Raw genomic sequence first — 12,703 nt, forward strand, 5'->3', positions numbered from 1 at the left:
TTTTTTTAAAAAAAAAAGCACAATTTCTTGTTATATGTCACTCCCACGTAAAGCTTTGATCGCAATCAGTAGTTATAATGAGCCATTTTACCCTGATGGCAAAAGAACGGGTCTCTTCTATACCGAAGCACTTCATCCTTATCAAGCTTTGGTCAAGGCTGGTTTTGAAGTAGATCTTGCAACAGAGACTGGCACATTTGGCATGGATGAACACTCTACAAGCAAAGATTTTCTTACGGATGAAGATGAAAGAGTCCTGAATGACCCTGAGCATCCCTTTAATGTTTTGCTAAACAAGCATCTATACAAAGCATCTAATCTCGACCCTAAACAGTATGGCCTCATTTTTGCTTCTGCTGGTCACGCTACCTTGTACGATTATCCTCATGCTCGCGGCCTTCAGAGCATTGCTGAAGATATCTATGAACGAGGCGGTGTAGTTGCTGCCGTCTGTCATGGCCCCGCCCTCCTGCCAGGTGTTAAGGACAAAAGGACGGGCAAGTCTATTATTGAAGGCAAAACTGTTACAGGGTTTACTGACAAGGGCGAGATCGATATGAACATCATGGACAAGATCAAGGGAGACAAGGTAGCAACGGTTGAAGAAAGTACGACAGCTGCTGGAGCTCAGTATGTTGCACCGTCCACGCCATTTGCAGATTTTCACAAGGTGGATGGTCGCGTAGTTACAGGCGCAAACCCTGCTTCGGCACATTCTACTGCCGAAGCAGCTATCAAAGTGTTTGGATAAAGCGAATCATAGGCAATTTCTCCTCTTTCCCCCTCCTCTCCCTCTTGTAACACTTATTTTCGCCCCCTTTTATTTTTATCCACGTCAATAATAAAAAATCGTGAACAAATGCCATAAATTACAAATAAATATGCATAAAATAAGCTTTCCTATTTTGCTTTTTATGGAGGAATAATAGAACTTATTTGAATCTAAGACATGTAGACTGTCAATAGCTGTAACATCATCCTAAATTCTCCTAATTGACCTGAAGCTCCCCTTTTTGCCGAGGACAAAAGGTATACTCGATGGTTAATTAAAGATAGGAGGGAAAAAAAAAAAAAAAAGGCTGTGAGAGGAAATCAAAAAATACTATCATTCAGCCACATACACATATACAGAAAAAGTGTAATAACCTCAGGGGGAGCTTAATGGCACCGCTTTCTTGATTTACGTCAGACAAGATGAAAAGGAAAAACAAATACAGGCTTTTTAAAGTGACGAATAGAGACACTCCCTTTCTAATAGAAAAAGTCAACTAATATACCCACACAATGCTTTGTTACTGCCACGTTTGTGCAAAATAGGTCAACGTGTATTTTCCGTAGCCATCTTTTGTTACTGCAACCATGACTACGAGAATGTATCCTCATGGTATCACTATTGTGTTTATTGCTATAGTTTCTGGTCTTTATCAATTGCAAATAGTTCAGCCATTGTTGGCCGGTGTAATCACCTGTCAATTGACTTGCATATCTCCTTGAAAACCCCATTTTAAAAGCTCCTTTTTACAAAAAAGATAAATTACTGTATCGATCGTATATTAAGTGCCCTTACGTTTGACTATCTTCTTTTTATTCTTTTATTCTTTTATTCTTTTATTCTTTTTTTCTATATTTCTATCTGCGAATAATATCAATTAATAATTAACACTTCTTATTTATCCAATGGCTCCTTACCCTCAGCCTTTAGCATATACATCAATGATAAAGTTCACTATTGACGGCCGTCCTAGTGTAGATGTATGTATACTATCGTCAATTACTGCCTTACTGAATCTTTCTCTATAGGATATTCATGAGCTTTTCTCGACAATGATGGCCCAAATTACACCAACAGTCAATCGACACATGCTTCGGTCTTACCCAAACACCTTTACATCGGAAGAAGCTATCAAGCAATTGGGTTCTCTGACATTTTCAAAACCTTCTAGTTACTCTAATTTTGCTTCATTCACCACAATCACGTTTAACATGGGAAGAGACATGGCCAAGGCTCTACTTCAGCAATTTCTCTGGACTCGGTTAATTGAAAGCGCTATTGAGCCTCAGAACCGCTCTTACCGTGATAAAGGCCTCTGGAGGGTCAAATCAAAAGGTTTATGTGTACTTCAAGATTTTTGCTCAAGGACAAAATCAGACATGTCTATATTTAAAAAACATGTCATGGCCGATGCAGAACCGTTGTTCCTTATCAGTATTGAAAGACTGCCACACAATGATCGCATTAATCGCAATCGAAGATACATGTCTTTTCTGTTTGCAATTATGATAGCTAGCCTGCCACTTAAAGGTAACAACCGTGAAAGGCAAGGTGAACTTCCGTCTTTCTTGGGAAGTTATGGAAAGCTAAATTCATATACCGAAGCTATGCGCGAGTTTGGCATACAGGATACACTAGAAGCTTCGAGAACCCCCTCAATTTGCTCAAGTAACTCCTCATCGCTCGAAAGCAAGCATTCCGGATGCGGGTTGTCCTTTTCTGATTTTTTCCCCCACATCAATATTCTTCCAAATGATTTACTTTTAGGTTTAGAACATGCTCATGGTATACACTCTCAGCAACATCAGTCACTCATCAATAACTTGAGCCCGTCATCATCCAACAAGTTCAAAATGCGAGCCATTTTCTCCTCTGCGTTATGCTGTAACTGGTTAGTCGAATCTTGTACGATAGCATCCAATGACGAAGCTGAAAATCTCATGACAGAATTCTTAAAGCTCGGGTGGATCACGTTTTTTGATAACAAGTATGGTCACCTTCAAGAGATTGAATCTTCAAAATCCATCATTTTGAAGCTTACAAAATCAGGAATGAAAGCTGTCATTGAGGTATCCTTAAACCAGTACAATATCATGAAAGCTTCTATGAAAGCCCCGGGTCTTTCTTGTCGATCATCATCCATCTCCTCTTCTTGTGACACAAGCTTACCTTCTAGCTTGGCGTTTACTGATGATCAGGAGACTAGCATCAGTCCAGTATCTCCTCGTTTAAACACATCCGTGACGGACTACTTCTCGACGCAGTCTTTCAGAAAGTCCTTGCCAGAAATATCAACACCTCCTCTAACGCCAACTACGCCTACATTTGAACCAAAAGAGAGTACCTCAGCCAAACTCAGGTCTGTTTTAAACGATCCTCACCTCAGATCACTCTTCCGCGACTTTTTGGGACACAATTTCTGTGAAGAAAACCTGAATTTTTGGATCGACTATGACAGCTTATGTCGACGCTGTAGTAATCCTGCTCTGATGTCGTCGTCAGATCAGCGCCAGCTTTTGGAGGACGCATACTTACTATGGGAAACATATTTAGGACCAGATGCAAGCTGTGAACTGAACATTGAGCACAACTTAAGGGAGGAAATGGCAGAAGAAATTTCACACATGGTCACTGTTGTCCATACTCCGGGAAAACTCAATCCAACGGTTGTTATTTCAGCTTTTTCGGCGTATCAAAGCTTACTAACTATCCTCAGATGGTTTGATAAAGTTAACGATCATGTATTCAAGCTGATGGCCACGGATTCGATACCAAAATTCATAAAATCATCACAGTATAAACTATATATTCCAGATAACCAAGCAGCGCCTGTTTCAGTTGAACTGAATGAGTTTCCACCACCTCCTTCAAGACAAGACACCAAACAAAATAGTGTAGAAATCCCATGTTTCTCGCTATAATTATAATCAACACTTACTTTTTTACACATTATAATTTTACACTGTATGATATTAATAAACAATACTTCACACTGCCAACTTTTTAAAATGTTACTCCTTTCAAATATTCCCCCTTTTTTTCTTTTATTGCTAATATGCGGAAATATTTGGGGTCGGACAACATAAGCTTGTTCTATCTTCAAATAACAAATAAATCGTAAAAGGTAATCAGTGTTCAAATGTAGGGACATTCTCAAATCAGAAGCCACCTTGCACAATTGCCCATTTTCTAGTGTATTTGAATACCTTCTTTTTTCCCTTGCATTATAAAGTTCCATGTTGTGTAAAAATGAATAATGCATGCCACAAAAACACGAGAAAATGGTTAAATGCAGTAAAATTAAAAAAAGAACAAAAGCTGCACTGACAATGGTATATTAAATCATGAATATTAGCTTTCTTTTTCTTTTCTTTTTTTGTCTTTGTCAAAGCTACACATCAATTTAATAAATTCTTTGTAAATCTATGGCTTTTTGTTCATTAGTAACTTTAAAATAGTTGAAAAAAATCATACGATTATGCAACAGGGGATTCAGTGAACCCTATTCAAAAAATCAATTCTATAGTGAAAGATTCACAAAAATGGAAGTCGTATTAGGAGCTTTTGCGCTCAATAACTAATTTCCCCATATTCTCCGAATTAGCCCCTCCTCCTAGACTTGAAGTTGGGTAACTAGTTAAGGGATGGAGTCAACTGCTGTTCCCTATAAGCTATCCATACAAATAACTAATCAAGCTGCTATCACCATTTGGATAAATCTCTAAAGAAAAGTAGTGAGCTCTATGCTTCGTAATTTAAAACTTCAATTAATTCTGTAAACCTCCACTGCTATCCAAGTGCAATACGGTCGGCTTTGTCGTACATTGGGCTAATAACATGAGGGGCAGGTTCAGGTACCATAAGCTGGTGATGATAATATCGGAGACTGGACTAGTGTGCAGCGTAACAGCATTTTTCCTCAAATCTCCAAACAGTTGCCATTCACTCGATATTTGACTATTTCTTCTGTGTTCAACACCATCAACATCACCAAACCAGTCTCTAACTCTGGAACAACAATAGAAGTAAAGAAGTATATCCAAAATCACGTGATTTAAGAAGTAACCAAGGCGAAATGCAGTACTCGTCAGTGTAAATGGATCAGAGAAATCTATACGCGATTAAAGACGACTTGAAACGCAACTTTTCTGTCATAATTGGATGCTACAACCTGTAAAATACGCTCTTCACTGGATTTAAACGTCTCTATTTTTTTAAAATGTTTAAAGCTTCAAGGTGGAGTTTCCAAAGCTATTGTGACTATATTCGGATTGTTGGCCAAAGCTAAAAGAAGCCTTTTTTATCGGACTGCACTCATTTGCTTGCTGTAGAATGCTTTTCTAACGTACCCAATGTATTAATTGAAAATGCTGTAAAGCGCTATAGTCTTAAAGAAGGCTATCAGAGCAATGAACTCTTTTTTTTTTTTTTGCTATCACAGAAAAAATAGCAACTGTTCTCAAGGTTGTGCCGTGGTAAAGTTTGATAATGATTTCTTTCACCATATGCATACTAGCTTTATGCTGTATATTTATAACACATGTATAGGATTTGCTGTTTTAATAATGAGCAATTAATTACAGCCAATGTGACAATGTTAAGTCATCGAATGGCTTGACCTTTAACGCGGAGGAGCTTGGACTCCAAAGGGTGAAACGCCAATTGTGAAAGTTGAGAACACCAGGGCTATCTTTCATAGCATTTTGCTGACAATCTCAGTTTGTATGGTTGTAAACGTTAGTGTTAGAGTCTCAAGTGTACCTAGCACACCCAACTTATTCCTGTGAGGGTTGGTAAAAAGAGAATACTTGATAAAAGAAGGACTCAGCAGTCAAAGCCAAAGGAACTACGGCAAACCACTGTCTGCGCTTCTTGAAAGAGACTCTTGATATTACGGATAAATTCGAGCGCATGTATGACTCGTATCTTGTTATGGATAACACCCTCATACATAAACGAGCCAATATTCAAGAAATGGTTGAAAAGCGGTGTTACAAGTGTATATACCTACCACCTTATTCTCCCGAATTGAATCCATAGAATAATTCTGACCAGCTGCTAAGAGTAAGCTCAAGAGATATGAAGTTCTCGAAGAGGATTGTTTGAATAAAAAAGCCATAAAAGCTTATAGCATGAACTACACCGCTCAAAAGGTAGAACTGCATAGAAAAAGTTAAGCGACAAAGTGGGAAAAAAAAGTGCGTCAGGTGTTTAATAGAAGACAACAAGCAAGATTTCAAAATGTATGCCAAAGTTTATGTAAGGAAAGGAAATGTGATTCATGCACTTCTTGCTTAGACGACTATACCTTAGCTCTATTTATATGATGCTGAGGTTCATAGTCTAAACAACAACGTTTTGTCAACCATATATTGAAGGACTTTGTTCGTTTGATTACATATTACAAAATCGATAAGCTTCTTAATATGTTTATTAAAGAGATTTATTAAAACGCGCATTCACGAAATATCCATGCGTCTTTATCGTTTTGGCAGTCAGCAACTATGTACGCTTTGAATGCTTGGTAGACGATTTTACTCATGTCCCAACAAGAAAGAACAACACTAGGATATCTCTCTTAATACACCGTAAAAATAAATTGTGCTCATCAAAAGTATATTGATGAAACTTTTTTTTTTTAAAAAAAAAGACTGGATTGGCACAAAAGTCGGATCATGTAAAGCAACTGACAGGGGGCTTTAACTAAGAACAGGCCAATTACACTCATTCAATCTGTGTTTCAAGCCGACATGATTCAAATGAGTCTTACCAAGAAAAAACGCTCTGAGTTTAATTTAGAGCAGAATGATTTCCATATCGAGTAGTCAGAGAGTACTCAGTCATTGGTTGGAAAGGCTAATTCAGATCTGAAAGATTTTTTATACGAGTATTTCTATTTTTTGTTGCTTTTCTTTTTTTCGGATGATATCCATTAAACATGGAAAAGTACAATGCAGAACTCCCGCCCCATGATTTAATGGATAACTTGAATGGAGAATCAACTAGTTTAGCTACATCACACAAATTTTTCTCAAAGCATACCCTTTTGAACTACTTTCCAAAGTACAAGTTAAAGAAATCAGGTAAAAGATGAGAAGAATGGTAGTGAAAAGAGGGGAGAATCTAATTTGTATTGTTTTTTAGGTGTCATTTATATTGATGAAAGACCTCCTGTTATTCAATGCTTCTTTATGGGCATCCAACATGTACTCGCCATGTTTGGCTCGACTGTCATTGGTAAATAACAAAGTGTGTATGTTATGGATCAGAGACTGACTTTATTAAAAAGCGCCCCTTATGATGGGTTTAGATACAAATAGTAAGAATGATTGTTTCAATATGTTGTTTGCTCATCATGCTTGTTTTTAGCTGCACTCTTCTTTTCCGGCATCGGAACCATTATCTTTTATGTTATCACAGGAGGAAGAGGTAAGCATTGCAAAGTTTTATTAAAAAAAAAGAGCAGCGGATGTAACCCTGTACGTTACTCTTAGTTCCTTCTTATGTCGGTTCTTCATTTGGCTTTATCGGTGTTGTCATCTCTGCCACAGGTTACAATTATTCACCGACCTCAGGACCAAATGATCGTACAGACGTCGCTGCAGGAGGAATCCTTATCTGTGGTCTTGTTTACGGCGCGATTGGTCTTATTGTATTATTGGTTGGATATGATTGGATTGAAGTGATCATGCCACCAGGTAATAAGGTTTACAATCATGTAGAAAAGACACTTATTTTTTTTTTTTTTTTGCAGTTGTGACAGGTTCAGTTGTAATGACGATCGGTATTCACTTGTCTACCTCTGCTTTCCAAAACGCTACACAGACTTCATTTGATGGCTGGATGGCTTTTACGACTATTATGCTTATATCGCTCATCAGCATTTACGCGCCCGGTATGCTCAAGCGTATTCCTATTCTGATAGGTATGGTAATTGCCTATCTTATCAATTTTGGTGTAGGCTGGTCAGGTGCAGGTCCTGCAATTGATTACACACAGGTGTATGAGGCCTCTTGGTTTGCCGCTCCCAAGTTTGTGAAACCCAAATTTGAGGGACAAGCCATCAGTATTATTGTTCCTGTCTGTGTCGTCTTGCTCGCTGAGAACTTGGGCCATTTGAAGGCAGTAGGTGCCATGGCCGAGAAACCCTTGGACAAGTACTTGGGTCGTGCCATTCTGGGAGATGCCATAGCAACGGTTGTATCCGCTGCTGGTGGTGGACCCGGTACTACGACGTATTCTGAAAATATTGGTGTCATGGTAACTACGATTGTCCCCCTTCTAGCAACCCTTGCTCATTTAGAAAAATATAGGCTGTTACACAAATCTTCTCCACCTTGATCTTTTTAATTGCCGCTGTCATCGCTATCCTCTTGGGATTCATCCAAAAGTTTGGTGCAGGTAAAAAAAAGGCAATGTATATGTATATTTTCTCATTGGCTAAACTTATGTTTTCAATTTGTAGCAATTCACACTATACCTGAAGGTGTCTTTGGTGGGTTATCTATTATTCTCTTTGGATTGATTACCGTATCTGGTGCAAGAATTTGGGTAGAAAATGAAGTAGACTTTAAGGATTCAAGGAATATGTTGGTTGCTGGTATTCCAGTTGTAATAGGTGCAGCCATGCAAACAACATTACAATGGGGTAACTTTCAGCTAGATGGCATTGGCCTGCCTACGTATACTGCTATTCTTTTATACCAAATTCTTCGTGGATGGGGTAATTTGAAAAATATTCTGAAACGATCAAAGAGCATGTTCAAAAAGAAAAAAGAATTATCTGTTTAAGGGGCCCTTTTTATTCACAATACTGCAGCTTATATACATATTTTTTCTCTCTCTTTCTCTCATATATAATAATAGTAATAGTAAAAATTGTTAATTACATAAAATAAATGTTTTCTAGTATACGATAGTGTCATCTTCGTGTTCACTCGTTTGCTCGTATTCAGTAGTGTCAACAACTGGCGAGTGACGTTTAGCATGAGGAGCATAATGAAGATGAATGTTTGGCTGGCTTGAGTACTTGACAAAGGAATGGGAGGATAGGAATGAAGGTTGATTATTTTGTTGAAATTGTTTATTACTAGACTTGGCTGCTGTCAGAACAGCAGCGGCAGCGGCAGTAGTAGCAGCGGTTGTGTAACAATGGTGAGGAAATGGTTCCTGGTGTGGCTGTAGCATAGTGGCTTGATCATATAATTTTTGCTTATGGCTGATTTCGTATGTGGTATTGTTTGTAGTGCCCGTTAAGGAAGTCGATATGGCATTGATTGCAATAGGAGATGAAGGATTGGACGTTTGCATATTGGCAACAGGCGAAGTTGAACGGATGGATGGAGGAAGGTTTTTGTTTTGTTCTAACGTGAGTGTTGATGTGGTTGGATACTGTTCTATAGACTTTACATAGTCTCCAAAAAACCAAGTTGTTGGATTCATCATTTGCTGTTCATGTTGCTGAGAAAAGTCACTTATGGATTCGTAAGTATCCGTTCTAAGATTTCTATTGTTTTTGTATGCTGAGTTAATGGCTGTATGGCTACTAGTTTGAGCTTGAGAACAAAAGTCGGTAAAGTTGTCAGAAACAAGAGACGAGTTGATGCCAAGTTGAGCAGCTAATGTTTCTACATTGTGTTCAAGTTGATCAATATTGTGAGAAATAGCTTTTGCAGATCGTGCATGGTAAAACATTTGCTCATCCATCCCAAAAAGGTTAGATTCATTGGCAACGTTGTGGTAATGGTCAGGAGAAGGTGCTAACACAGACTTGCCTAATTCATAAACGCGTCAGCTAAACCTTTTTCTATCATTTGGTTAGTTTACCTTTTCCCTCGTCCTTTTTTATGAAAAATGAGTTCCCATCGATCTCTTTTTCCTCTGTAAGATATGATTTTTGTTGCTGATATTGTTCTAGACTCTGAGATGCACAAAAGGCTAGTTGTTCATTTGAAAAGACGATGGTTAAAAATTGTAGTATTTTCACAATAGCTTCTTGATGTTTTTGATGTTTCTCTCTTGAACTAAGAGCTTCTTGCCAGATTATTTCGTTATCTTTACGTAGATTGCTCAAGTCGGCCGTAATGTTGTTTTGATGTTTCTTAATAGCAATGATTTTCTTTAATAGACCATTCAAATTAATTTGTTCGGAGTCTGTCTCGTCACGATCACGATTCCTTTTGCGCGTCACTAGAACCAACAGATCGGGTCGACTACGTTGAAAGTGAGAGTTGCTAAATTCCCAAATTTCATTATCAGAATTATCTCGATTGGCGAGAACACCTTGTTTGACGTGAGGTATTTTGTGGAAATCGTACATGTTTAGCTGGCGAACAAACGAAGCGAAAGTATTGTGCTTGTAGAATCGAGGTAGTACGGTTCTAGCAAATTCCTCATGTCCTTCAACTACCACAATGGGTTAGTTACACCATCGTATACGAATCAGGTTCATACCTAAAAAGGAAGTACCCTCAGCTGACCAACGAATGAGATGGTCTGTAGAAGGATCGTTTACCATACTAGTATAAATGGAATGTTAGTATCTGTACTCCTATCCCCCAACTTTACCCCTCTCCCCCCAGAGGGGAATCAATTAGATATCTCTCTTTATTTGTTCCCAGTTGTTCTATTTTATTCTTTTGTTTTTTTTTTTTTTCCAGAACATATCATTTTTATTTTTTCTCGAAATCTTCATAGATTTCCCCACCCTCCTCCTCTCTTTAGATATGTTTGTTTGTAGTCTACTTACTTGAACAACTTGTGTAAAAAGGCAGGCACACTACGTTGAGAAGTCAATTTATGAGGTGTGGTCAAAGTCGATGCAGACAGTTGGGGAACCGATTCACCAACAATAGTCATCTGTAACTTCATCTTTTTTGCATCAGATTCTTTCAAGTGATTGCTTCCTGGAGATACTGGTAATGGTGCTGAGAAAGAGGATGGGAGCGGTCTTTTTCTAGAAAGCGTATCATCAGGAGGAAGTTCAGGTGGAAGCATCTAATGGTGAATAATGATTGTGAGTTTTGCGAATAAAAAGGATAGGAAAGGGTAGGTTTATATTAAGGCATGTAATATGAAAAAAAAGAGAGAACCAAATTAAAATAGGTATCAATATAAAATAGATTATATGAATCAAAGAGTAAAATAATAATAAGGATTGACTGCTAAAAGATATTTTACCATTTCGCTGTTATAAAGGCCAAATTGCTATTTTTCCTTTGCTGTAAAAATGCAAGAATTATTGAAACAATGATTTTTTCAAAAAAAGAATTATATAGAAAAATAAAAATAAAAAAGAATCCATTAAATTCTGCTTTAATACTTGTGGTGTCTGTCCTTTGTGTCACAATTTATCGGGTAGCCTAACGGATCGATTTTCCATTAGTAAACTGTCGATTTTCGCAACTGTCACATTCCCCTTATTATTTAAAATGGCCCTGTATTAGCTGTACGACTATTTTTCTATCACGTTCTATGGCCTTCTATAAATAAGTCTTGCCTTTTTAGCTTAAAATAAAGATCAATAATCACTATATCACCCTTAATCTCATTCCTAATTGTCTTTTCGATCTATTCTCTAAACATACAGAAAGGCAAACTGGACTTGAAAAAAAAAAAAAAACAATAGTCATTTCTCAGTCAGAAATCACAAGTCAAATTTGGGGAGGGGATATGAGTTATAGTAGACCATGCTTTTTATATATTTAGCATCCTTATCTCTGTCCCAAAATACCGATTTGACTTGGAGGAACAATCAAAGAAGAGCGTAGTTCCAAGAACAAGGCTTGCAATCTATTCTAAAAGAATAAAATGGGGGAGGAGACGATCAAGACGATAGAATATTGAACTCAAATTTGCAAAGATGACGAAAATAATGACAGCCACTTGCATGTACATAAATACACAATTAACAATCTGGCGCTATTGATAGGCTCTCCTGAAATATTGGTTTTAGATCTTCTCATTATAGAGCACATTCCTAAACTGGCTTCACAGTGAACTGCTATTATAATGCATTCAGTTTCTCTTGGTGATCTTTTCAAAGCTTGCATCATCCTTACAACAATAACAACAACAACAACAACCAAACTCCTTGCGCTAAATGGTACAAGGATCGATCGTGCTGTCTTTCTTTTGGATAGATGACATAATCTAGAATTACGTCGTTTCATTAGTCCTCGTCTGTCTGCTTCCAAACTGAATTTTTCAAAGAGAACATGAATGGATTTTTAAGCGGCATACTGTAGTTCTCATGTGTGCTTAAAGTAGTTTTTCTCATAGTTAATCAATCAAAAAAACGCAAAGGGATATCGATCTGGCAGAGGCTATTCGAACGAATTTTTTATCTTTCTATAACATGCAAATGCGAAGATCATGCAGAGTCACACAAACACAATTGAATGACCCCCACTTCCCCCCCCCCCTGTTGTGTGGCTGACTACAATAATTAATATGTTTGGTGATGAAGTCAATTTACAGCTTTATGAGAAAAAAAACAGGGGGAAGGGGGCAGATTGTGTACGCTAAAAATATACCAAACTAGGTACGATGCTTTAGCTGCTTTACTTTTGTCTCAGAATGAAAATAACCCAGAGGTATAATTATAAAATTAGCTCGCCAGATCTCGATTCACACCGATCTCGATTAAAACTTGATATAAAAAAGGAGAGAAAAAGGCAACGAGACTCCTTTTTGGATAGACCATTACGTCATTTCGTCGAATTCAATAAACATGCTGCTTCTATACTTGTCTAAATTGAAATAATTGACTATAAATGTATAAGTTATGTACTTCTTTTTAGCTACAAATGAGTAATGTAATATTTATTGTTGGTGTACACAACTGCTTAGGCGATGCTCTATATAATATTCATTACTTGATACGAGACCTATCCAATTATCTTGTTCGTTCACGGCTGGTTATCAACAAGT

General features: G+C 37.6%; 4 protein-coding genes across 4 annotated transcripts; 3 read left to right on the forward strand and 1 right to left on the reverse strand.

The window, feature by feature from the left end:
* Positions 1 to 10: 10 nt before the first annotated feature.
* On the forward strand, positions 11 to 921 carry RHIMIDRAFT_280101 (class I glutamine amidotransferase-like protein). The gene has a single exon (XM_023612885.1). The coding sequence runs from the start codon at positions 35 to 37 to the stop codon at positions 749 to 751; it is 717 nt and encodes a 238-aa protein (XP_023467379.1). The 5' UTR covers positions 11 to 34; the 3' UTR covers positions 752 to 921.
* Positions 922 to 1,507: 586 nt separating this feature from the next.
* On the forward strand, positions 1,508 to 3,770 carry RHIMIDRAFT_280102 (uncharacterized protein). The gene is made up of 2 exons (XM_023612886.1): positions 1,508 to 1,752; positions 1,801 to 3,770. Exons 1-2 carry the CDS (start codon positions 1,678 to 1,680, stop codon positions 3,691 to 3,693), a joined length of 1,968 nt encoding a protein of 655 aa, XP_023467380.1. The 5' UTR covers positions 1,508 to 1,677; the 3' UTR covers positions 3,694 to 3,770.
* A 2,779-nt stretch (positions 3,771 to 6,549) lies between these two features.
* Positions 6,550 to 8,620, forward strand: RHIMIDRAFT_123263 (Xanthine/uracil permease). Its single transcript, XM_023605438.1, has 8 exons — positions 6,550 to 6,855; positions 6,917 to 7,009; positions 7,062 to 7,091; positions 7,142 to 7,201; positions 7,267 to 7,470; positions 7,527 to 8,032; positions 8,086 to 8,173; positions 8,238 to 8,620. Exons 1-8 carry the CDS (start codon positions 6,711 to 6,713, stop codon positions 8,561 to 8,563), a joined length of 1,452 nt encoding a protein of 483 aa, XP_023467381.1. The 5' UTR covers positions 6,550 to 6,710; the 3' UTR covers positions 8,564 to 8,620.
* Positions 8,621 to 8,677: 57 nt separating this feature from the next.
* On the reverse strand, positions 8,678 to 10,289 carry RHIMIDRAFT_250827 (uncharacterized protein; the record flags this gene model as incomplete). Its single annotated transcript, XM_023610758.1, has 3 exons — positions 8,678 to 9,546; positions 9,599 to 10,177; positions 10,226 to 10,289. The coding sequence occupies 3 exons, from the start codon at positions 10,287 to 10,289 to the stop codon at positions 8,678 to 8,680; spliced, it is 1,512 nt and encodes a 503-aa protein (XP_023467382.1).
* Positions 10,290 to 12,703: the final 2,414 nt, after the last annotated feature.

This window comes from Rhizopus microsporus (assembly GCF_002708625.1).
Source record: "Rhizopus microsporus ATCC 52813 unplaced genomic scaffold scaffold_6, whole genome shotgun sequence".
Taxonomy (NCBI): domain Eukaryota; kingdom Fungi; phylum Mucoromycota; class Mucoromycetes; order Mucorales; family Rhizopodaceae; genus Rhizopus; species Rhizopus microsporus.

Bases quoted from the DNA above. Each gene is read 5' to 3' on its own strand.
- RHIMIDRAFT_280101 (XM_023612885.1), top strand. From the start codon at position 35: ATGTCACTCCCACGTAAAGCTTTGATCGCAATCAGTAGTTATAATGAG.
- RHIMIDRAFT_280102 (XM_023612886.1), top strand. From the start codon at position 1,678: ATGGCTCCTTACCCTCAGCCTTTAGCATATACATCAATGATAAAGTTC. The intron at 1,753-1,800 runs GTATGTATACTA...CTTTCTCTATAG, and splicing joins ACGGCCGTCCTAGTGTAGAT to GATATTCATGAGCTTTTCTC.
- RHIMIDRAFT_123263 (XM_023605438.1), top strand. From the start codon at position 6,711: ATGGAAAAGTACAATGCAGAACTCCCGCCCCATGATTTAATGGATAAC. The intron at 6,856-6,916 runs GTAAAAGATGAG...ATTGTTTTTTAG, and splicing joins GTACAAGTTAAAGAAATCAG to GTGTCATTTATATTGATGAA. The intron at 7,471-7,526 runs GTAATAAGGTTT...TTTTTTTTGCAG, and splicing joins TGAAGTGATCATGCCACCAG to TTGTGACAGGTTCAGTTGTA.